At 38.2% G+C, this 27,144-nt stretch overlaps 1 protein-coding gene across 7 annotated transcripts in view; it reads left to right on the top strand.

Annotated features, from left to right (window-relative positions):
- Positions 1–27,144, top strand: part of LOC126095087 (protein cramped) — a 235,935-nt gene that overhangs the window by 91,123 nt on the left and 117,668 nt on the right. For all 7 annotated transcript variants that reach the window (XM_049909774.1, XM_049909776.1, XM_049909772.1 and 4 more), the window contains exons 10-11: positions 11,550–11,666; positions 23,971–24,156. In XM_049909774.1, coding sequence (XP_049765731.1) covers positions 11,550–11,666; positions 23,971–24,156 — 303 coding nt within the window. The remainder of the gene's footprint in view (positions 1–11,549; positions 11,667–23,970; positions 24,157–27,144) is intronic.

Raw genomic sequence — 27,144 nt, 5'->3', positions numbered from 1 at the left:
CTTGGAGACCAATATTATATGTAAAAGCTTTGCTTTTCTTGTAGCAACACTATGTATATTAATTTAAAACATTAACTTTTCCTGTTTGTGTATATGCACTACTTAACAGTGATGTTGCTATTAGCTGACTACATCACGTGTCCTGTGGTCTACATAACTGCTGTCATCGACTGGCGGAATCATGTGACATCAGTTATGACTGGCTTACAAAAGCGCATCTCAATCTCGATTACAGTGGTTTGGAAAGTAACATGCGGTGTTTGGTGGAATTCGAATTTATACTTTCGTAGTATGAAAATATGCAGCGAACATGTTGCTGCACATAAAAAATCTTTCCAAAAGGGATTTTCTTCCCTGAGTTTCGTTTCCTAAAGTGCCGGGAAATTCTACGCCCTTGTATATAAACATAACCAGTCAAAGGATTGATAAGTTTTACAGTTCAGAGGGAAAATATACTGTTACTTAATGACACGGAAAAAGTGTGTTTTCATGCGGGTGTAAAAATTCAACATCTAAGTTTTTTTTTAAAGGAACTAGTGTCACAAAATTTTTGTTCTTAGACAAAATTGATTTAATCATTAATGTCTGAATGGTAGGAGCTGCTTTCATAGCTGTTGAATTACTGGCCATCCCTACCAGTCTATTGTCCTTGTATGTAATTTTTGGCTTCACAAATATTTCACCCAGTAAAAGGCATGCTAAATTTTCATGTGATTCAAGGGCTTCATACTTAGTTAGCAAATATTTTTAAGAGACTTGTTTATTCCACTGCTAATGCCTGATTAATTAAACTTTCCAAATAATGTGGATGTGGCAAAACAATAATTTTCACCTTACGCAAAATTTTATAAGCTGCTAGGAATGAAAAGTAAAAACCGCATGCAGTAAGGAACAACAGTTCTGAGGAATATCTCAGCTGTTCGGATGGGAGGCATTGCAGTTGCTCATGTATGAAATTAAGACCTCCTCCTCCTTTTTCATTTTTTTTCCATGCATTCAGTTAGTAGTGTCTGAATTCTGCATATGTTTTCCTTAATGCTAATTTCTTTTTTTTCCCCACAGTTAACAAGTTGTACAATTTGGCATATGTATTACAAAGAAGCTGTGATCCTAAAATCCAATCAAACCTAGTAGTGTGTATGTTTACATTACCATACACTATGTGAGTTTCAAAATTGTTAAAGGTCAATACATTTCTAACTGAAGGGTATTAATTAAATTCTAAAATCATAAAGTATAAACAATCATTGTGCTTTATAATTAGCCAGTCATTATGGTTGAATCTGCCTTGATTACAAGGGTGGTTTAAAAAGTTCTTGCAATTACCATGAGGTGACAGCACTAGCGCAATGAGTTGTTCATGCAATATTCATTGGACTGTTACCTGCAAACACGTATCACAACAATGGTTTTGGGAGAGAGCTGTGGCAGTGACATGGGTCTGTTGTTGTTCCCACATAGTGGTTTGCGAAGATGGAAAAAATTGAGATTCAAGCAGTGATTAAGTGCTTCGTAAAGAAAGGCATGAAAGCAAAGGACATTCATGCAGATTTCCAGAATACACTTGGAGACTCTGCTCCTTCATATTCAGCAGTTGCCAAGTGGAGAAATGAATTTAAATTTGGTCGCGATAGCTTAGATAGTGATTCGCACAGTGGTCAGCCAAGATGTGTGTCTACTCCAGAAATCATTGCAAAAGTGCACAAAATGGTAATGAAGGATCACTGATAGAAAGTGCGTGAAATAGCGTGTGCTTGCCAGATGTCTTTTGATAGGGTAAATCACATTTTAACTGAAGAATTAGAAATGAAAAAAAAATTATCTACAAGGTGGGTACCGCGACACTGGATCAAAAACACGTGCCATCGCCATGGTAAAATTACATGAACTGAGGACTGAATTGTTGCCACACCCGCCTTATTCACCTAATATGGCTCTGTCAGACTTCCATCTCTTCTCAAAACTGAAAATTCTTCTTGGTGGACGAAGATTCACTTCAAACGAAGAATTGGTAGCTGGTGTTGACAATTATTTTGCAGACCTGAGGGAAACTCATTTTCGAGATGGGATCAAGGCAATGGAACATCATTGGACCAAGTGCATTCATCTACAAGGAGACTACATTGAAAAATAAAAAAAAAAGTTCAGTGATGTAAGTACTTTTTTTTTTTTTCTATTCTGTTCCGAGAACTTTCCAAACCACCCTCGTATTTTTAATGTTGTCCAAATTTCAGAAGTTGTCTTCTGAGAGCCAATACATATATATCTCGCTGCGATGGAGCACTTCCTTTCACGCCGATCACCTGCCACCCTACCTAAAACCTCTTTCCTCATTACCTTAGCCAGCTTCATCCTGACCCACAACTTCTTCACTTTCGAAGGCCAGACATACCAACAATTAAAGAGAACAGCCATGGGTACCAGGATGGCCCCCTTGTACGCCAACCTATTCATGGGTTGCTTAGAGGAAGCCTTTTTGGTTACCCAGGCCTGCCAACCCAAAGTTTGGTACAGATTTATTGATGACATCTTCATGATCTGGACTCACAGTGAAGAAGAACTCCAGAATTTTCTCTCCAACCTCAACTCCTTTGGTTCCATCAGATTCACCTGGTCCTACTCCAAATCCCATGCCACTTTCCTTGACATTGACCTCCATCTGTCCAATGGCCAGCTTCACACGTCCGTCCACATCAAACCCACCAACAAGCAACAGTACCTCCATTATGACAGCTGCCACTCGTTCCACATCAAACGGTCCCTTCCCTACAGCCTAGGTCTTCGTGGCAAACGAATCTGTTCCAGTCCGGAATCCCTGAACCATTACACCAACAACCTGAAAACAGCTTTCGCATCCCGCAACTACCCTCCCGACCTGGTACAGAAGCAAATAACCAGAGCCACTTCCTCATCCCCTCAAACCCGGAACCTCCCACAGAAGAACCCCAAAAGTGCCCCACTTGTGACAGGATACTTTCCGGGACTGGATCAGACTCTGAATGTGGCTCTCCAGCAGGGATACGACTTCCTCAAATCCTGCCCTGAAATGAGATCCGATCCATCCTTCATGAAATCCTCCCCACTCCACTAGAGTGTCTTTCCGCCGTCCACCTAACCTTCGTAACCTCTTAGTTCATCCCTATGAAATCCCCAAACCACCTTCCCTACCCTCTGGCTCCTACCCTTGTAACTGCCCCCGGTGTAAAACCTGTCCCATGCACCCTCCCACCACCACCTACTCCAGTCCTGTAACCCGGAAGGTGTACACAATCAAAGGCAGAGCCACGTGTGAAAGCACCCACGTGATTTACCAACTGACCTGCCTGCACTGTGAAGCTTTGTATGTGGGAATGACCAGCAACAAACTGTCCATTCGCATGAATGGACACAGGCAGACAATGTTTGTTGGTAATGAGGATCACCCTGTGGCTAAACATGCCTTGGTGCATGGCCAGCACATCTTTGCACAGTGTTAAACTGTCCAGGTTATCTGGATACTTCCCACTAACACCATCCTGTCAGAACTCCGGAGATGGGAACTTGCCCTTCAGTATATCCTCTCTTCTCGTTATCCGCCAGGCCTCATTTATTTTTTTTTTTTTTTTATTTATTTATTTCGTATTCCATTAATCCGTATTGTGATAAATCACAAGGATGTGGAATGAGTCATGATTACATACAACAGATATAATACACATATATAAAATGACAAAAATGTACCATAAGATTATGAATAAGTTTGTAGGTTAAAATCAAATCAAAGGTATAGCTTAAGTAATATAAAACAATACCTAAAAAGGAAATATAGTACATTTTCCAAATTAAACAAATAATACACATATATAAAATGACAAAAATGTACCATAAGATTATGAATAAGTTTGTAGGTTAAAATCAAATCAAAGGTATAGCTCAAGTAATATAAAACAATACCTAAAAAGGAAATATAGTACATTTTCCAAATTAAACAGTTAATGTGATCTATAGCAAACAAATTTTTATCAGTATAAAAAATCATTGCTTTATCTGTAGATACTCATCAAGAGAATAGAAGGAATTTACCATTAGGTATTCTCTCAATTTACATTTAAAAGTAGGTAAGACATTAATGTGATCTTTAATACCTGATGGAAGGGAGTTGAAAATTTTTGTGGCTGAATAATGAACACCTTTCTGAACAAGACTTAAATGTTTCAGATCCCTGTGTAGATCATTTTTAGACCTAGTATTATGATCATGACATTCACTATTAGTTTTAAAAAGAGATAGGTTGTTAGAAACAAAAATCATCAAAGAAAATATGAATTGAGAGGTAAGTGTTAATATTTGTAACTTATGAAACAGACTTCTGCAAGAATATCTTGGATGAACACCACTCATGATTCTAACAGCTCTCTTCTGTGCAGTAAATATTTGTTTGGCTAAAGGCTTGTTGCCCCAAAATATTATGCCATACGACATGATAGAATGAAAATAACCAAAGTAGGCAGCTTTAGTAGCGTCCTCATCACCAATGGGGGTGATTACACGCAGAGCACAAGTTGCCACACTGAGCCTTCTATGTAGGTCTAAGATATGCTCAGACCAGTTCAGCTTGCCATCAATTAGAATGCCCAAGAACTTAGATGATTCACAGTGTAGTATATTTTGGTTACCACAGTTTAACTGGCATACTTCATTTTCTTGTTGAGATGTGTGAAATTGCATATACTGAGTTTTCTGAATGTTTAGAGTTAGTCCGTTGCACTTAAACCAGTGTAGGATGTCAACGAGTACAGCATTACATTTATTTTCTAGGTCACTGTTAGTTCGACTTTCAAGCAGAATAGTGGTGTCATCGGCAAAAAGAGTAAATTTACACTCGGTGTCTGTGCAAAGTGGGAGATCATTGATGAAGATAAGGAAAAGCAAAGGTCCTAGGATGGACCCCTGAGGCACACCACACTTTAATGTGCCCCAATCAGAAGAAATGGGACTATCATTGGCACCATTAATTATCACCTTCTGTTTTCTGTTTTGCAGATATGATTCTATCCATCTACCAATGCTACCTCGCAAGCCATAAAAATTAGCCTTATGTAAGAGAATGTTGTGGTCCACACAGTCAAAGGCCTTAGACAAGTCACAAAAAATTCCAATAGGTGACATTTTATTATTTATTGACTCAAAAATTTCATTTGTGAGAGAAAAAATAGCCTGCTCAGTTGATCTACCTTTTTGGAAACCAAACTGGTTTCTGTTGAGTATGTTGTGGCTGTTAAGATGTTCTACAATTCTTGTATACATTAGTTTCTCTAATACTTTTGAGAAACTACTTAGTAGTGATATTGGACGGTAGTTAGATAAATTAGTTTTGTCACCCTTCTTGAAAAGTGGTTTCACAACGGCAAGCTTTAATCTCTCTGGGACAACACCTTGCTGGATAGACTCATTAAAAATGTGACACAGGACTTGACATATGTGGTCACTACAATGCTTCAGTATTTTTGGTGAAATGTTGTCAATACCAGTGGAATTTTTATTTTTTAAGGCCTTGATGGTATTTTTAACTTCAGTAATAGTAACTGGGGCAATACAAATTGGGTCATACGTGTTAGGGTTAGCTCTGTGTAATAAATGCGTAGCAGCATTTAAGGAACCGTTACAACCTACTTGTTCTGCTGCAGTTATGAAGTGATTGTTGAATATGTTGGAAACTGTTACAGGATTATGAATAACCTCATCCTTATAGCTTATCTCTGTGGTAATAACATTCTTGTTACTCTTGCCACACTCTCTCTTTATAACATTCCAAACTGCTTTTATTTTGTTCTCAGATTTATCAATTTCAGACTTAATATACAGGCTCTTGGATTTGTTTATCACCCTTTTTAAAATTTTACAATATAACTTAAAATGAGACCTTTCAAGGGGATCATTTGATACTCTTAGTGAGGCATGTAACTCCCTCTTATTCCTGCAAGAAATTTTTATACCTCCAGTAATCCATGGTTTACTGGTACAGTAATCCATGGTTTACTGGAAGAAACCTCATTGTTCTTTCTGACAGTTTTTTTTGGGAAAGCCATTTCAAATACAGATATAAATTCATTTAAAAAAAGGTTAAATTTATCATTAACATCTGATGTGCTGTACACTGGCTCCCAATCTATCTGTGACAAATAGTCATTAAAGGCAGACACAGTTTCAGTGTTTATACATCTATAGGACCTATAGGTGTGGGAGATTTTATTGCACAAACTGATGTTATTTACTTTCAGAAGTTGTCCATCATGGTCAGACAGGCCATAAATTACTTTGCTCACACTAGCACTGTTGACTCTATTCTTGTCAATGAAAATATTATCTAGAAGGCTCTTGCAATTTTCTGTAACTCTAGTGGGCCAGGTAACCATCGCAGCCAAGTTGTAAGAATTCATTAAGTGGTCCAGGTCAGTTTTGAGGTTGTTATCAGTTAAGAAGTTGACATTAAAGTCACCTACAATTATTAAATTTCTAGTTTTAGAGAACGATTTGGTCAAAAGAGATTCTAACTTATTCATAAAGATGCAAAACTTCCCTGCTGGAGCTCTGTAAATTGCAAGCACAGTAAGTAACATGTCCTTTGCAGAAATTTCAGTCCCGCAAACTTCAAAATGTTGATCTACACAATACTTACTTAGATCTAAAGATTTATAAATGATTTTACTGTCTATATAAATTACAGCACCACCTTTCTCCTTACTTGTTCTGCAGTAATGAGTAGCTAGATCATACCCATCAAGCTGCAGCCCATCAATTCCAACTGTTACATGATGCTCAGTAAGGCATAAAACATGAGGACGGTCAACAGTGTCCATGTCCCCTAAATTTACAGATAAAAACTCTAATTTACTTTTGAGACTTCTGATATTTTGATGAAGAATAAGATTCTTATAGCTACCTCTACTGTCCTTCTGCTGGTCTGCTTGTCCATTAACACCGTTAGTCCCCATTGCACTCAAAACTGTGTTGGATACATTAAGACCTATGTCGCAGCTGGAGATTTGTTCACTAGATGTCGTTGGTGAGGTCGGGTGGGTGCTGGCCATAAAAAATCACTGTTTCTTTTTGGAATTCTTCTTTCTCTCGTAGAAAATCGGGGATTACCTTTTATCCTTGGAGATACTGCATCGGAATTATTTTCCAGTCCTTGAGGTTCTTTGGGTGGAACTTCATCATATGGTATTAATATGTCATTGGCAGTGACAGGGTGAGACACAGCTATACATCTGTTTCTTGTATTCACATTGGTTCCCTGTCTATCTTGGCATGAATTGGTTTCTACAGTACCGGTACAAAATCTGACCTTTCTTGCAGAGCTGGTTGTAAGTGTTTTTACTACATCACACCGTTTCCATGGGTTTGATACTGATGAAGCAATGTTCCTGCACAGTCTGAGCTTTCCTGTTTTGTTCAGGTGTAGTCCATGATTAGTGTAATCAGGCCTTTGCAAGAATAAATTGACATCAATTACTTTCACATTAACAAAATTAGATGACAAATTCATTATATATTCATTAAATCTGTACACTGTTTCGTTGACTTCTGGCTTGTCATAACAGTAGGGAACGGTACATAACAATAGCTTTGTATGATCAAGTGCTGCAGTCAACTTTTCTAAGTCTGGAATAAAGTTGTTTTTCTTACGAATGTCATTTATTCCTGCAAGGATAATAACTGCATCGTCCAAATTGAAATCACTAGTAAGATCTGATGCCCCTTCAACTACACCACTGAGGCATGCATTTGGTTTAACAACAGATGATGTGTAGTACTTGGGTTTCAAAAATTCATTTAGCAATGATGCACAGTTTCGCCCATGACTGTCCGATAGTAATAAAATCTTATTCGTTGGCTGACTCTCAATTGGTCTTGTTGTCGAATTTTTAGGAACATTGTCTCGTCCTACCACCTGAGTAGATTTCTCTGTTTCATCAATTTTATCACTTAAGGCACTAAAACGGTTGCTTGTATTCAGATGATATAACTGCTGAGAAACGAGATGTTTTGGTATCTTCTTGGGCTGGTGACAATTTGTGCTCTCGTCTTGGGATTCACTTTTGTTCTGTTGACTTCTGGCAGACAATGTGACATTTTCAGCTTTCAGTCTTTGCAGTTCTTCTAACAACACGGAAATTATTTCTTCCTTGCTGTCTATAGTGCCCACTTTTACGCAATTATCACATTTCCATATCTCTTGTTTTGAGTCCACCTTTGCACAGTTATAATGATAAACAATTTTACACTTAAAGCACATAATACCTCTGCTAATTTCAAGTTGCTGCCGCTCGTACCTCACCTGTCTTTCAACAACATCTTTGCCTCTGTATTTCTGCCTCGACTGACATCTCTGCCCAAACTCTTTGCCTTTACAAATGTCTGCTTGTGTCTGTGTATGTGCGGATGGATGTGTGTGTATGTGTGTGTGCGCGAGTGTATACCAGTCCTTTTTTTCCCCCTAAGGTAAGTCTTTCCACTCCCGGGATTGGAATGACTCCTTACCCTCTCCCTTAAAACCCACATCCTTTCGTCTTTCCCTCTCCTTCCCTCTTTCCTGATGAAGCCACCTGGGGTTGCGAAAGTTTGAATTTTGTGTGTATGTTTGTGTTTGTTTGTGCGTCTATCAACCTGCCAGCGCTTTCGTTTGGTAAGTCACATCATCTTTGTTTTTAGGTATATTTTTCCCACGTGGAATGTTTCCCTGTGTTATATATAAACACAAACACACACACACACACACACACACACACACACACACACACACAAAATTTCATGCTTTCGCAACCTACGGTTGCTTCATGTGTGTGTGTGTGTGTGTGTGTGTGTGTGTGTGTGTGTGTGTGTGTGTGTGTGTGCGCGCGCGCGCGCGTGACTGTATACCTGTCCTTTTTTCCCCCTAAGGTAAGTCTTTCTACTCCCGGGATTGGAATGACTCCTTACCCTCTCCCTTAAAACCCATATCCTTTCGTCTTTCCCTCTCCTCCCTCTTTTCTGATGAAGCAACCGTGGGTTGCGAAAGCTTGAAATTTTGTGTGTATGTTTGTTTGTGTTTGTGTGTCTACCGACATGCCAGCACTTTCGTTTGGTAAGTCACATCATATTTGTTTTTATATATATTTTTCCCATGTGGAATGTTTCCCTCTGTTATATATAAACACACACACACACACACAAAATTTCATGCTTTCGCAACCCACGGTTGCTTCGTGTCTGTATATGTGTGGATGGATATGTATGTGTGTTTGTGTGTATACCTGTCCTTTTTTTCCCCCTAAGGTAGGTCTTTCTACTCCCGGGATTGGAATGACTCCTTATCCTCTCCCTTAAAACCCATATCCTTTCATCTTTCTCTCTCCTCCCTCTTTTCTGATGAAGCAACCGGGGGGTTGCGTAAGCTTGAAATTTTGTGTGTGTGTTTGTGTGTTTTTATATTGTGTCTGTCTACCAGCACTTTCTCGTTTGGTAAGTCACATACTCTTTGTTTTAATATATTTTTCCCATGTGGAATGTTTCTTTCTATTTCAAGTTTTTCGTAAACTGTCTGCAGACTTCTGGGTCATTGCCTTCAGGCACATCAGGGGAGAACAAATACATCAGTAAATTTGGAAATAGAAATACAACTTTTGATGAGGAACTGCCATGACAAACCTAAAAAAAATATAAGCCCATCTTCAATATCAAAATCCATGCTTTATGTACTGTATAAAAATATTTTGTAAGCTATTAATAATTACTTACCATCACGTCGAGCTGCTCTGATTTCCCAAATAATTCGATCTTCAGGAAAATGTTGGATGTAAACACCTGTTCTTTGTAACTATCGGGTTTTTCCTCAGAATTTTTTTAATCCAATCTTCCTCTTTCCTTCATCAGATGGGAAAAAAAGAACCCCGGTACATATTCTCCTTTATAACAATTAGACTTGCAGCCAGGGACACAACAGATTCTAGGCATTGTACAAATAGAAAAAAATCAGAAACTTCATATAAATACATGCTCGCCTGCACAATCCACCAACTCGCTGAAACAGCTGATTGTCTTCTTCCCACCAGTTCTTTGCTAAGGCCTGTATTTAGTACGAAGGCAGTGTCCCAACTATAGCATTCTCATAAGGTTACTGTCTTGCTGGTGGTGCAATGAAGCTGAGCTCTTGGCTGGAAATTATATGTGCACACTATTCTTACCTCCATGTAGGTCATTTTCATAGTAACAAGAATCAAAGATCTGTTTATTTTGAAACTTTCTTCTTTCCTATTAAAACTGTCATTTGTTTATGAATTTCCATAGGGTCCCTGAGCAAACAGGTTGTAGTTTCTCTCCGCAGTGAGAACCTGCATGTGGGTAAATTTAGGAATTTTACACATTGACATATTTTGTGATCTTTCTAAGGCTTCTAAATGTTTGTTACATGAAACATTCCTTGAAAGTATGCCATTATTGGAAGATTTTCAGCAAAAAGACTAAACTACTCTATTTACTTTGGCACCACAAGGTATGGAATCCTTCATGGGTTCTGTCTTTGGTCCACTGTTGTTCCCCTACAAATCATGCATATTCAATGTTTTTTTATGAGGCTAACATTCTGTAACAAAATTTCTGCAAGTCTAGAAGCTTATGCCGAGAAATTGCTCTCATTGTTAATTAATGCAAACAAAACAAATTACATACAGTTTTATTGTTGTTGTAGAATTTTTTGGTAATCCCAGAGGAAGTTGGCTACTTTAGATACTTTCACCTTGCTTTATGTTATGGAGTTGAGCTAATTTAACCATATCAAAGAAAATTCTGTTAATTGTTTTGTGAATAAATATTCATCAAATTGTATGCATAATGCCTCCCATGTAACTGCTGTTGTATCCTTTGAGTTTTTAAAAAGTTCATACACTTAACACCACTCTCAATATATTTACACCTTAAGAAGTGCCATTCTTGACAACCTTGCATACAATGAAAATATGCTATTATCGCAACATAAGAAGTAAGGCTGACCTGTGTAGTCACCTAAAGAATACAACTCTGATATGAAATAATGTAGACCATCAGAATTAAATCTTTACATAGTGAAATTGCGTTATTTTAAAGTAAAATAAAACTTTTTATATTCGGTGGATTTTTTCGTTTAGAGACGGTTTTTAAGAGAGACTCATTTTATTTCTTGCATTTCTCATTTACTGCAGTCTTTGTTTTTGAATTGTTATGTTGCAGACAGTAATCCATGTATTGATAATTTTCTTTGTAATTATGTCTTAACATTTCCTCATCCTAATATCAAATTCTCACAAGTAGGTCAAAGAAATCTGCATATAAAGAAATAAGTGAGCAAACAAAATGTTAGAGGTCTGCAGTATTTTGTAAATTATCCATTTCTGAAAGAAGGTAGTAAGCAAACCCATCTGCCTTTGTCATTACAAATACGCCTTTTGAAATAAAATGGTTAGAAATAAAGACTGACTTTTTAGTTAATTTAATAACTGTCCCAGTAATTTTTATTCTGACAATATCTTATCTTGCTGACATTATACTTACAGGTAGCATGCCCCTGTGGACATATATGTGGTCTCCCAAACAAACTGCCAACAGTAACTAAGACAAGGTTGCCACAGAAGACAAGGCCTGTTGTAACTACTCCTGTTGACGGTGCAGAGGTAAAGAGACTAAAGTTCATTGAAGAGATTTGGTTAAGTGTCGTAGTTGAATGATTTTTTTTAAATTTCTTTCAGGACTTAAAAAGCTTAAAAATTGTGGCTAGAGGTTCCCCATATTGAATTTGGCTTCTGAGATACAAAGCCATGAATTTTACAGTTCACAAATTCAGACAAAATTTGTTATCACTATAGAAATATTTTTTATCAGGATGAGGAGGAGGAGGAGGAGGAGGAGGAAAAGAAGAAGAAGAAGAAGAAGAAGAAGAAGATGTTGTCCAGGGAAGCATTAGAATAGTCTTTAGTCTGGTAGGTCTTGGTACTGTGTCAACTAATGGGGGACCTCAGCTGTAACTCACTTATGAAGGTAATAGGAATTAGTTTACAGGCTCATGCTACTGCCCACAAACTATTGATTGTAATACAAAAGGGATGTTATCATGTAAAGTTGTACAAATATGTCGTTGAGCAATGATAGAAGGTTTCCTGGAAATACCTTGCTGTTTGGTCCCCTCTCCCAAATCCACGAACCAACCATGATTTGTTTTAACATTGATGAAAATATTATTCTTCAGTCCAACATGTGCTGCTATGTTAAGTTAGGAGACAGAATAACTGACCTTTACTTTACATCAGGAGACAAAATTCAAGTAGTGCTCGTAGGTGCATTGAAATTGTCCACATCCCTCCTGTGCTTAACACTCGAGCAGGCACACTGTTGTAAAAAGTACAACAGCGGCAGTTTTTATGCCTAATCGATGCCTTAACCTTGAGCTATTGCGCCATTGCTGCCATGTATTCCATTGTTGATGTTTTCTCAACAATGTTAAAGTGCCTTCAGTTCATTTGGTTAGCTTTCTCAGTTTGTTTTCTGAATTGTAAGCAACAACATGTTGAATGTTGTAAAAAGTACAACACGTACCTACGCCTGCTGGTGTGACAGTTGCAAGCTTTGTTCCAGCAGTCAATGTCCAGAGGAAAGTGTACTAAAAAGTTAACTATATTTCCTCACTTTTTTATTTTTGTTATTTTTTAGGCACATTGAACGTTACTTTGGTTACACCGACATCTAAATGTATTTATTCATTTCATTTCTTTGATATTTTATTGCAATTCAAAGGGTGTATCAGATGAAGAAATTTGCAAACTGCTTGAAGAAGGTGATGATAAAGTCTATCCAGACTTTTCAGACCTGGGTGAAAGTAAAGTAGATTTGATTGATGAAAACACTGATTAGGACGATGGCAGTGAATCTGAACTTGAAGGTGAGGATGGTGATGATCCTGAAGAGACAGCAGATGTATGAGGCTTCTTTATTGAAAAAGAGTTTCACATTCGTGTAAAACTGAGTGTGCTAAAACATAAAAAACCAACAGAAAAAACATTGTGCAGATTCCACCAGATCAGAAAAGAAAGGTGATGGGTATAACTGATGAAGTTAGTGCTTTTTCTGAAAGTAATTGACCTTGACTTCATTGATGAAATTGTAAACTATACAAATATCTATGTAAATAAACAGGGGGAGACAATCAATTCTCGCGCAAAATGGGTAATAAACTGACAAAATAATGTCTGTGTTCAGATTTTTTAGGAAAAGAAGAAGAAAATGCCATCATGTTAATATACTGGAACTCTGGGCAGCAGACAGAACTGGAACGCCACTGCTTAGGACTGCAATGAGTTAAAATAGGTTTCTATTTTTTCTAAGCTGTACACGATTTGTTGATATGGAAATGAGGAATGACAGGAGAAAAACTGATAAGTTGGTTGCAATTCATACAGTATGCTGCTAACTGTCAATGTTCTTACAGCCTGATGAATTCACCAAGATAGATGAAATACTTCACCCCTATGGAGACTGCTGTAGATAGATTCATTACATACCCAGCAAAACAACATGTATCAAAGTTTTGCTCTGTGTGATGCAAAAACATTTTATTGCAGTAATCTGAGGTTTATTGCATCATGCAACCAACACAATATCAGGTATCTAATGCTCCTGAGAACATAGTGAAAAGATATGTGGTGAATATAGAAAATTCTAACAGGAACATTACAACTTACAATTGGTACACAAGCTACCTCCTTTTTGAATATTTGCTGCAGAAGGCTATCACTTGCATTGGTACAATGACGAACAGCAGACGCGAAATTTTTACAGAATTTCTCCCAAACAAAACAAGATACATTGGAAGTGCAATTTTTGGATTTCAGTAGGATAAGACCTTAGTTTCATATGTTCCTTGTGAAAACTATGCTATCACACTTTTATCTGCTGTACATGACATAGCGACAGTTGATGAAGAAATACACAAACCTGAAATCATAATTGAGTACAACATGACAGAAGGTGGGGTTGACATTGTAGCTAAAATGTGTGCCTGATACTCCATTTCAAGAAGTACAAGGAGATGACCATTGACTACTTTTTCATTTTTCCGAACATTGCTGGAATTAATTCACAAACAAATTGTCTGTGAAGGATGATATGAAAGTGAACATATGTCAAAAAAACAGGCTGCACTGTTATTTAAAGAACTAAAAGAGCAAATTTTTATATATATATAAATGTTGAAGATAGTGAATATGAACTGTTTTCTTGAAAAAATATAGTAGTTTGTTAAAGGCAAGTTTGTTTTTACTGACAAATGACCCCCCTCCTCCATTCTCTTTATTCCGTTACTTTTTCTCTCCCCCTCCCCTCCTCCATTCTCTTTATTCCGTTACTTTTTCTCTCCCTCTCACCTCACCTCCCCTCCCCCTTCCACCATCCTCCTCCTTTTCTGCTTCCTCTCAATCCATTTTTATTTTCACTCAGTCATATCACCTTTGGACTGAAGCTGGCATGTTGTTTGCCAGTATACCTACTGTCTTGCAGACACCTGCCACTTCAAATTTACCTTTCCTTGTCGTCAAAGTAGGTGGGTCCCTCACAACTTTGGGTCTAAGTGACCTACCCCTCCTCCTAAACTTTCCAGAAGTTAGGAACAGTTCCTTCCACTTCTAAAGATATGTGGAATTTCACTTTTAATGGCAGCTCATTCTGTATAGCAGAGTTGATCAGTGTCTGTTGCAGGGAACCACTGTGGTGATGGGACGAGATGACTGCAATGCTTCTAGCAGCTGTCTGAGGGCGAAGATGCTGTGGTAGGTAGTATCTGCTTAGGTCCACTGTAGCGAAGCAGCCAGCAGCAAGTGCTGTTGGCAGTGTGGGAGGTGTAAATCAGTCGGTATAGCCCATTCGAACCCAGGATTTATGGAGACAACAGGAGCAGAAGGTGCTTATGTGCATTGAATGGCCCCCTCGGAATGGACCTAATTAGATGTCAAGGAGAGCATCAGACCAGTTGACGCCATGACCAGGCCCATGACTGCATTTAGTAGCCCATGTGGACTGTGAGGAGACTTTTGGTTGACACTGAGATTACATCAGTGCTGAGGCTGCAGTTGAATTTAGGACTGAAGTTGAAGTGCATGATGGAACTGGCTGTAGTCTCGTCAGAAGCCCATTCTGATTTCAGGACAAGTCCGATGTCAGGAGACAAGCTCCCAGTGCGAGTCATATTCGGCTGGGTTGTGTTGTGACACAAAGTCCTGCTTGTTGTTACATATGCCTGAATATCGCTGCCCCAGGCGGTGATGTGATCAATGTGGCCCATTGTAGGGCAACTTGAGGAGTGCGGGTTGCCCAGGTAGCAGTATTACAGTGACCCACTTGCCTTTCATGGCTCGCCTGCAGTTCATAGGGTGCGTTAGTGCACAACACTACTTGTTACTGGATAAATGAATATGAATGTGCCATTTCAGCTCTGCAGATCTAACATGCTTTGAGTGAGAGATTGAAATTTATTCTGAAAACTTGTTAGTCAAAGTCATCATATTATGATAGAGGTCATGAAATGCTGAGGAGAGAGAATTACTGTACAGTACTTACCTTCAGGAGACAAAATGCTAGGTACTGTCAATACACACGAGTAAAAGTAAAAGTAAAGACCCTGTGTCACTTTTAATTTTGTGTGTGTTTATCAGCAGTACTATGCATTTTGCCATCTAAAGGTAACTATTGACTAGCAGTTCTGTCTCATTCAGAAATAATTAAGATTAGCCCTCATAAATGTGATATTGTAAAAAAGTCAGTGGACCTGTGCACAATTTGGCCTTTATGTGCAAATTGCACAAGCTGATTTTCAAAATACATCCCCAACTACACTCTTCATATTAGGCCTCCTGTGATAGTTGTCTATCTCTTCGGCTCAATAAATTGCTCAGTGCGAAGAAAATTTTCTCATATGATTAGATTATCTGTACTGTAAATGATATTATTAAGTGATATTGGAAACAATGTCTTTCCTGAGGAGGAAAGGAAATTGATTTTTGGTAAAAGTAGCCTTTTGAAATAACCATTCATGTCGGGAAATATTTTTTTGGTCTTGTAACAAAATATTTTTTCTGGACGTATCAGCTAACCAGCATAACATCTACATATACAGCTACATCTTTAAGGGTTTCTTCCTTTTCCATTCACGTATGAAGCGCAGGAAGAAAGAGTGATTGAATGCCTCAGTGCATGTAGTAGTAGTAGTAGTAGTAGTAGTAGTAGTAGTTGTTGTTGTTGTTGTTGTTGTTGTTGTTGGTCTTCAGTCCAGAGACTGGTTTGATGCAGCTCTCCATGCTACTCTATCCTGTGGAACCTTCATCTCCTCCCAGTACCTACTGCAGCCTACATCCTTCTGAATCTATTTAGCGTATTCATCTCTTGGTCTCCCTCTACAATTTTTACCCTCCAAACTGCCCTCCAATACTAAATTGGTGATCCCTTGATGCCTCAGAATATGCCCCACCAACTGATCCCTTCTTCTGGTCAAGTTGTGCCACAAATTTCTCTTCTCCCCAATTCTATTCAATACCTCCTCATTAGTTACATGATCTACCCATCTAATCTTCAGCATTCTTCTGTAGCACCACATTTCAAAAGCTTCTATTCTCTTCTTGTCCAAACTATTTATCGTCCATGTTTCACTTCCATACATGGCTACACTCCATACAAATACTTTCAGAAACGACTTCCTGACACTTAAATCTATATTCAATGTTAACAAATTTCTCTTCTTCCGAAATGCTTTCCTTGCCATTGGCAGTCTACATTTTATATCCTCTCTACTTCGACCATCATCAGTTATTTTGCTCCCCAAATAGCAAAACTCATTTACTACTTTAAGCCTCTCAGTTCCTAATCTAATTCCCGCAGCATCACCCAATTTAATTCGAGTACATTCCATTATCCTCGTTTTGCTTTTGTTAATGTTCATCTTATATCCTCCTTTCAAGACACTGTCCATTCCGTTCAGCTGCTCTTCCAGGTCCTTTGCTGTCTCTGGCAGAATTACAATGTCATCAGTGAACCTCAAAAGTTTTTATTTCTTCTACCTGGATTTTAATTCCTACTCCGAATTTTTCTTTTGTTTCCTTTACTGCTTGCTCAATATACAGATTGAATAGCATCGGGGATAGGCTACAACCCTGTCTCACTCCCTTCCCAACCACTGCTTCCCTTTCATGTCCCCCGACTCTTATAACTGCCATCTAGTTTCTGTACAAGTTGTAAATAGCCTTTCGCTCCATGTATTTTACCCTTGCCACAGTCAGAATTTGAAAGAGAGTATTCCAGTCAACATTGTCAAAAGCTTTCTCTAAGTCTACAAATGCTAGAAATGTAGGTTTGCTTTTCCTTAATTTATTTTCTAAGATAATTCGTAGGGTCAGTATTGCCTCACGTGTTCCAACATTTCTACGGAATCCAAACTGATCTTCCCCGAGGTTGGCTTCTACCAGTTTTTCCATTCGTCTGTAAAGAATTCGCATTAATATTTTGCAGCCGTGGCTTATTAAACTGATAGTTCGGTAATTTTCACATCTGTCAACACCTGCTTTCTTTGGGATTGGAATTATTATATTCTTCTTGAAGTCTGAGGGTATTTCGCCTGTCTCATACATCTAGCTCACTAGATGGTAGAGTTTTGTTAGGCCTGGCTCTCCCAAGGTTGTCATTAGTTCTAATGGGATGTTGTCTACTCCTGGGGCCTTGTTTCGAATTAGGTCTTTCAGTACTCTGTCAAACTCTTCACGCAGTATCATATCTCCTATTTCATCTTCATCTACATTCTCTTCCATTTCTATAATATTGTCCTCAAGTACATCACCCTTGTATAGACCCTCTATATACTCCCTCCACCTTTATGCTTTCCCTTCTTTGCTTATTACTGGATTTCCGTCTGAGCTCTTGATATTCATGCAAGTCATTCTCTGTTCTCCAAAGATCTCTTTAATTTTCCTGTAGGCAGTATCTATTTTACCCCTAGTGATATGCGTCTCTACATCCTTACTTTTGTCCTCTAGCCATCCCTGCTTAGCCATTTTGCACTTCCTGTCAATCTCATTTTTTAGATGTTTGTATTCCTTTCTGCCTGCTTCATTTACTGCATTTTTGTATTTTCCCCTTTCATCAATTAAATTCAATATCTCTTCAGTTAACCAAGGATTTCTACTAGCCCTCGTCTTTTTACCTACTTGATCCTCTGCTACCTTCACTATTTCGTCTCTCAAAGCTACCCATTCTTCTTCTACTGTATTTCTTTCCCCCATTCTTGTCAATCGTTCCCTAATGCTCTCTCTGAAGCTCTCTACAACCTCTGGTCCTTTCAGTTTATGCAGGTCCCATCTCCTCAATTTACCACCTTTTTGCAGTTTCTTCAGTTTTAATCTACAGTTCATAATTGTCCTAATCTTATCCACATGACCCCTATGTGAATGATACGTAGGGGGTTCTTGTATATTCTTAGAGTCATAATTTAAAGCTGGTCCTTGAAACATTGTAAATATATGTTCTCAGGATAGTTTACGTCTATCTTAAAGAGTTTTCCAGTATGTCTGTGACACACTCCCATGGATTTGTACTGTTCTTCTCTGTATACATTCACATCACATCCTCTGATAGTCTTATTTGGTACGGGTTCATCGAACTTGAGCAGTATTCTAGGAAGGGTCACATGAGTGATTTGTTAGCAATCTCCTTTGTAGGCGTATTGCATTTCCCCAGTATCCTGTTAGTAAACCAAAGCCTGCCACCTGCTTTACCACAACTGAGCCTATGTGATTATTCCTTTTAATATCCCTACAGAGTGTTACACCCAGGTTTTTGTGTGACTTGACTGATTCCAGTAAAGACTCATTGATATTATAGTCATAGGATACTACGTTTTTTTCATTTTGTGAAGTGTCCAGTTTTATATTTTTGAACATTTAAAGTAATTGCCAGTCTTTGTGCACCATTTTGAAATCATATCGAGATTTGACTGAATATTTATGCAGCTGTTTTCAGGCAGCACTTCATTATAAGTAACTGCATCATCTGCGAAGAGCATGATGTTACTATTAATATTGTCTGCAATGCCATTAATATACAATGTGAACAACAAGGGTCCCAACATGCTTCCCTGAGCTACAACAGAAGTTACTTCTACTTCTGACGATGATTCTCCATCCAAAATAACATGCTGCATCCTCCCTACCAAAATGTCCTCCATCCTGTCACAAATTTCACTTGATACCCCATATGATCATACTTTAGAAAATAAGCATAGGAGTGGTACTGAGTCAAACACAGTTTGGAAATCAAGAAATACAGAATCTACATGATTGCCTTGATCCTTCTTGTAGATGTGTGTGATCTGTGCTTTTTTCCAAGAACATGGTTTTTTGTTCGAGGGATCTACGATAGATTATAGTTAGAAAAGGGGGGCCAACTCAGCTACAAATTCAGTATAGAATCTGATAAGGATTCCTACGGGCCCTGGAGCTTTGTTCAGATTTAACCGTTTCAGCCGTTTCTCATCACAACTGACACTAATATGTATTTCATTCATCTTTTCAGTGGTACGAGGATTAAATTGGGGCAATCCTTCTGGTTTTTCCTTTTAAAGAAACATTTGAGAACTGAATTAAGCATTTCAGCTTTTGCTTTTTTACCTTTAATTTCAGTTCCTGTCTCATTCACTGGGGACTGGCCATCAGCTTTGGTGCCACTAAGAGCCTTTACATATGACCAAAATTTCTTAATATTCTGTGTAAGATGATTCGACAATATTCTGCTACAGCAATCATTGGAGGGGTCACATGTTGTTCTCTTGACAGCCAAATGTGTTTAATTCAGCAACTATCTATCTATAGCCCTAGACTTTGTTTTACATCTATTATGCAGGAAAAAAGAAGAAATGCATTTGTGATATTATAAGAAAATTATGCAACCTTGCTTGTGTTGTGTGATACAGAGGGAAGTGTTATGTACTGCATATAACCTGATTCCTTGTATCCTATTCTAAAGGGTGTTTCAAAAAAGATTCATCCAATTTCACAAAAATTTATCTTTAACATGAATGGAGATGGACTCAAGGTAATAAATTAAAAGTTATTCATAGGACTAAACAGTTTATATTTTCAAAAGAACTGTTTAATTTCCAAAATTGTATCTTTTACATCCATGCACATACAACCTCGGGGTACTTTTTACGGTTGCATTTTGAATATTTAGTGTTCACTCTGCTGCACAAATAACACATATCCTAACTGTAGTCAAGCATGTCCAGAGTTACTGCATTAACGCTGTTGCTATGCAGCATTGCGGTTTACCCAGAGTTGTTGGAAGGGGTAGCACATAGATGGAGCATTTCTCAAATTCCCACAAAAAAGTCATATACTTCGAGATCAGGTGACCTATGAGGAGGCCATTGGTGTAGTGAGAGATCCATACCCTCTTACAGCTGTCGGTCATTGAAGCACCTCATTGTTAAGAAATGCAGGTGCCAGTGGAGGAGTCCTTTGTCCTGTTAAAAAAGGATTTTTTTTCTGCATTTTCTCCCAACTTTGAAAAACTAGATCTCTAACATATCGAAGTATGTGACTCCTGTAACCATCTTCTGCAAAGAATAATGGATCTTAAATCTTTTCTTGGGAAATGGTGCAAAGCACATGGAGCTTCGGGGACAAAAAAAAGGTGGTGGTTGGGGAACTTTTTGGCTAGAACATTTGCTTTTAGAAAAATCAAGTTTTTCCCAAAATGGCCTTTGTTTTCTTCTTTTGGCTGTATTTAAGCTTTCAACAGTTGATCATTGTGTTGAGAAGCAGCAGAATTTTCCTGCCGGTAAACTGAATATGTCTCTAAGGTGCTCCTCAATTTTATTTTTCTTTTCTCTCCTAATTCGGTAATTACAAAATCAGCAGATTATAAATTTTGACCTATCATGGGCATTCGTAGCTGTTCTACCAGTATTTTGCAGCACTACTGATAGAACCGACAAGGCACTAGTGTAGAAGCAGAACAGAAAATAACTCTATTTGTACTTTCGAAGAGGAATTTTGGTGCAGTCTAATTTTACTGACAGGTTTCATTTTCCAAACACTATATATCACCAGACAATTGCCAGCATAAACAAAGAGGTCAAGGAGTGTGGGGAAACAAGCCTTGTTGGCAGAGTACTAGTCTATACCTTTGTTCTGCTGAAGCAGAACTAACACAGGGATTGCTGATCCCTTCAGGTGTTATGAGAGTCATAATCTAAACCCATGATGGGTCACGATTAGTCTTTTCACTCATTTCAGAATAAGAAAAGAAAACAATGGTTACAGTGCAATTGCTTGCTGCACAGTGTTGTAAACCAGGTACTTCTGATCTGACCTCTAGTGGTATTTAATGCAACTCCAGTTCAGAACTCCTGCCAAATAACATTAAATGTTAAAAGGTTCTACATTATATCAACTTTCGAACTTTAGCTAACAGACAAACGTATGTGTTTCTTTGTTCTAAGATGCTAGGTCTCACGGCTGAGTACTACATTGCATTACATGATGTGTATCTTATGAAGACCACTCTGCCATCCACAGTTGGTGTGACACTTTGTTACACCCATTATATTTCTAAGATAATGTGGCACACCAAGATGATATGCAACGCCACAAGTCAAAAATTTGACATGTTTTCAGTATTTATGTACAAAAAGTAAAGTAATTTCAAACGATCTCTGATAAAATAGTTCATTTTGATACAATTTGCTATGAAACAGCATCTGTTAGCTGATTTTGCATATATAGCAAAATGCGAATTTTTCCAGTCGTTAGAAATTATCTTCTGTCACCAAATTCAGGATAAATTCACAAAACTCTACATATTGTTGTTGTTTACCATCATGAAGAGATTGTAGTAATTGAACCTTGTATTGTCTGAAACTCAAAGACAGCCACAAAAACACACCAAATGCACATTTGCGGACTGCCTAAGTCTCAGCTGGCACAATGAGTAGACTTCAGTGGGCCATGTGTAAAGCTCTGTTGAATGCACTCAGTTTTGAATGAGTACATAACAGATGGGGGGGGGGGGGGGCTGTATGGCTTTCACCTTATACGAACATCCCGTGTTTGAAACTGCTGATGCCATCGTGAAGTGCTTTGAGCTGTAGGAGGGGCATTTGTTCGGAGAACACAGGACATTTTTTCTAAACAAGGAGTCTTTTGCAACAGACTTGTTCTCTTCATAGAATGGAACTCCTTCTGTTGCTTGTTAACACTATCTTGACTCTATGGACATCTTTATTACTAAGCAACTATCCCAGAAGCCAGTACAGTAGAATCTCAAAGTTGCAATGATCTACTTTCTCTTTTTTTTTTTTTTTATTACTGACATGATACATGATGAAAACATCATTGCAATAGATAGGGAGAGTACAGCTCAGTGAGAAAGCAGACAACAATGCAGTCAACACCGACAATTAGCTCGCTGCCCTGTTGCACGAACATCTGTTGTCAGTGTGGCACGAAATACCCTGACTGCTGCCTCCTGCTACCGATCAAAACTGGGGAGTTTATACGCTGCTGTAGTTCCCAGTACCTGTACTATACAGTGTTGTGTGTCGTTTTGTTTGTTGACTGTGTGTTCCATTGTACACCTTATAAAGATGAGTGCTTTAACAAAAAAGAGGAAATTTGTGCCTTTGCATCTAAAATTAGAAACACTAAGATGACTTGAAAAAGAAGAAACAATAACAAAACTTGCTCTCAAATATGGTGTCGGTGAAGTTACTATTGGTGACTGGCGAAGAAATTGACTTAAATTGGAACAGTTTTCTTCACAGAAATGCTCACACGAATCTCTCAGTCGAAGAAGTATAAAGAAGTCAGACTTCGAAAAAACAGCCGGCCGGAGTGGCAGTGTCGTTCTAGGCGCTACAGTCTGGAACCGAGCAACCGCTATGGTCGCAGGTTCGAATCCTGCCTCGGGCATGGATGTGTGTCCTTAGGTTAGTTAGGTTTAATTAGTTCTGAGGCATACTTCACGTATAAACTATCTCTGGCTGACACCACCCAACCTGTGTGCATGCGCGCGCTCTCTCTCTCTCTCTCTCTCTCTCTCTCTCACACACACACACACACACACACACACACACACACACACACCCCGCACTCAAAATGAAGAATGGAAAAAAAGAAAAGTTTATCATTTACTGCCGTTTGACAGTTAGTGCAGTCATACTTTAGCATCAGGCTTGATGTTTTAATCTGTTATTTGTTTACCATAACTCTATTCACGGTACACTTTGTAGACAGTATCTACATACATTACTGAAAGTACCTGCAAAATGATATCATTGTATGAGACTTAATCCAGGAGATGTGATGTCATAAACATTGAGATGTGTGAAAAACTTGCTATTTATGAAATGGAGTGCAAATTGTCAGGATTATATTCATCCAGTGTTTCATAATGAGAGTGCTTAGAGGCTTCCAACAAACTTTAAGCATAATTTCAAACATTTTTCTAAACTTTCTATTGCTTACATACTTAATGCCAAGTATTAAACACATTAACTCATTTGTAAAGCAGTCCGAAGTTTGAAGCTGTTTCTGTAAATAGAGCTTGATTCTGTAAAGAATTGGGTGTGTACTAGTTGGATTAGAAATGTACAAGCTAGGTACACCAGGGTGACCTCTGTTGGCAACCACATGAACTGCTAACTTAAAACTGCCACCAAGGTAAACTTTTAGTTTCAGTGTTTAAGTGAAAGTCTACTGGTTTTAATTAACACAGAAATTCTTTTGAAATCAGATGGTGTTTAAACACCCTGTGTTGTGAAAACAAAAGTAATAAAGTCATGTTTCCCTTGAGCACATTCAAATAGATAAAGTAGAGAAGAGTTGTTTTTGTTTAGCAGATGGTTTACTTAAATCTTGTATGTGGTTTTAATTGGTTATCTTTTTACAGCAAAAACACAGTACAGGGTTGTTGGTACCTGAAGCAAGTGTGTCAAGGCCTCACCTGCTTGCGACTACAGCAGGTGTGACCAGCTTGCACGATGGCGTTTTCCGCAGACCACTGTTGGCACCATCACGATACAGAATGCTACCAAAGCACGGCTCGGGTCTTGTAGATACCAAACCTCAATTAGAAGTAAGTAATGAACAAATGACCTGCAATTTTTGATATATCCATGTGAATTAATCATAATTATAAAGTTGAAGAAAAAAACCACAGTGCATTTGTAAACAAAGTGTTTGCATATTTTTTACTTTAAGTCAGCTTGTAGCATTTTTAATTTATTTGTATCATAAATGACTCGTGAGGCCTTAACACTGGTGGGAAATCTACTCTCTACCTGCCTCCATTTTTTATCTCATTATCTTGGGTATTACAATGATAGTAATGAACAGTATGTTAACCTTGCAACCACAGCTGGGCAAAATTTACTTGAATTAATTAATAATTTTCGTTGTTTTCCTTGTGGTGTCTATGAGATTTCTGTTCTCCCCAACACTTTTTAACCCGCCCTTGCACCTCACCCTGTCTTCCCAACTCACACCCTCTAGTTTCCTCCATATCTACATTTCCAACACTTTCAGCTTTCTTTCCTTATCTTTTTGCAGTGTACAAATATCTGCACCGTATGAAACTCTACTCCATATACAGAGTGAGTCGCCTAACATTACCACTGAAAACATCTCCCAAACCACAACAAACACTTGAATAGCCAATTCCACAGACCAAAAGTGAGAATGGGGGTTGGTTGAATTGGTTAATACAAACCATTGAGAAATGCACAGAAGTGACTATTCTACACATACTTGTTTGTTTTTTTTTTTTTTTTTTTTTTGTTTTTTTTTCCTGTTTATGTTTATATAAAGAAAATTGAAACCTGTTGGTATATTTAGCACAACTGAAAATAGAAAAAAACTTAATAAGTATATATAATGTTAATAACATTTTACATTGTAAAATGTTAAGTACATCTGGAATAATTTGTAATGTAAAGTTGATGCTTGAAACCTTAGACGTACAGTCACTTCTTGTAACAGACAAGATCTGTAGGGGTGTGTGTTCGAAGACTACGATGTTTACGAGTTTGGCTGTCTCAGTGTCTGCATGTAGCGCTTGCTGAATTAGTCCTCGTACTCAGAATAACTGTAGTACACTGTGTTAACAGACGTCTGTGATAGCGTGCTGGACACAAGCAAGAACAGTAGGAATGTGAGGTGGTCGCAAGTAGAACAGTGTGTGCAGTGTTGTAAAAACTGTGAAAATGGTTTATTCTAACTCTGAAAAGGCAGAGATGGTACTCATCAATGGCAGTGTAGACAAAAGGTGACTACAGCCTGTAGTTGTATGCAGAAAGATACCTGGACAGAGATCATCCAACGCGCCACACATTTGAAAACCATCTACAAACAATTGTATGCAACATACTTTGTAACAAATTTCACCTGTATCATGTGTCGCTGCATCAGCAATTACATGGAGATGAATCTAATAATTGAATGAATTTCTGCCTATGGACATTAACAGAGAATTCATTGCAGTTCTACCTGTTTACCAATGAAGCAGGTTTCACAAACTACGATGCAGTGAATTTACAAAACAATCGTTACTGGTCCGTGGACAATTCTTGCTGGCTTTGACAGCGACCGTGGAATTTAAATGTGTGGTGCAGAGTACCAGTGTAGTGAGCAAGCTCCACCCACCAACTCCCAGGTCATAGGTTGCTGAGGGCAGAAAGGCAGCATGGGGGCACAATCCATGCTAATGTCAAGCTGTGAGGGCAACATACTTGTGTTTACATACACTTTGTGCTCCAAGCAGCATTGGTACTGCTGTCTATTAGCTGCTGCTGTAACAGCTTTTGGCTGCTACATATTGTGCATATATAAAAGTAAAAACTGTGAGAGACGTAATAAAAATTTACAGAATTTGTGATATTTAAATTGATAGTTTCGTGTTGAATGATGGCGTTTGTTGCTAGTAATTCTGTATAAATTAGTGATTTCATGTTGAATGATGAGGTTTATTGCTACCAACTCCATATCACTTCTCATAGCTTGAAATTACAAAGAACCAGTAGTAAAACTTACATTGTGGCAGTCGGAAGAAAATGAGTATAATTTTGAACATTTATTCACATATCTAATGTTGAATTTTAAGGGCACTTAAAGCACTCAGAATCACTCGCATACTCATCATTGGAGCATAATGCATTACAGTTGATACAGTTTATATTGTCTGATTCAGCAGTATTAATAATAATTTCAAGTATTGTGGGTTCGACAGTGTCACGTCTCCAATAATCTTCTTCCAGTTGGAACTTCCTGCAGTATACTTCCCAGTTCTCAGCAGTAATTGACAGAAGGGATTGACTTGCAGTCTCCTGAAATGTTGTACTCTCTAAACAACTGTTTTACCTTTGCCCAAGCCAGTTCTACTGCATTCAGACCACAGTTACAGAGTGGCGAGCAGACAACTGTGTGACCTTTCTCTTTTGTCGATTTGTCAAGCACGTGTTTTTTAACTGGTCTATGTTCTTGAATTAAAGCGAACAGAACCTGCTTTCTCATGTTCTTATTACAGGCAACATGCTTCTTTCGCCACCATTCCAACGTTCTTGCTTTGGTATTGCGCCCGCCATGTGGATGTTGTGTCCATCTATATGCTGTTATCAATCACAATGACTTTGGAGAAGATTTGCGAGAATCATATTTGCAAATCACTTCTCAGAGTTTCCAGAATTCATTTGACCACAGTAATCACCTTTTGTAGATTTAGTCCAGAATTGTATTTAGGTCCCCTCTGACGGATCCCTTCCTTGATCGAACACTTCCATAATAAGTCTTTTAGAGAAGTTTTCCCAACCCTGTAACTCTGACAACATAATCCTTTTGACAACATTTACCACCCTTCATATTACTGTTTATCCAAGTTTCATCCAGAGAGAATATTTCTGTGGCCGTTTCACTATTATGGAATGGTCTGCCAGTCAGTAATGTCTCCACACTCTAGCAGTAAAAACCTCTTATTTTGCACATATTTTCCAAGTGCATCCTATGGAGAACAAAATGTCCTGCGGAAATGTCCATCTGATCTCTTCCTTGACTATTGGTTGAAGTTTCCACA

This window comes from Schistocerca cancellata, chromosome 8 (assembly GCF_023864275.1).
Source record: "Schistocerca cancellata isolate TAMUIC-IGC-003103 chromosome 8, iqSchCanc2.1, whole genome shotgun sequence".
NCBI classification, from domain to species: Eukaryota; Metazoa; Arthropoda; class Insecta; order Orthoptera; family Acrididae; genus Schistocerca; species Schistocerca cancellata.
Note: the sequence above shows the minus strand (reverse complement) of the source record. Positions and strands in the feature narration are given on the sequence as shown.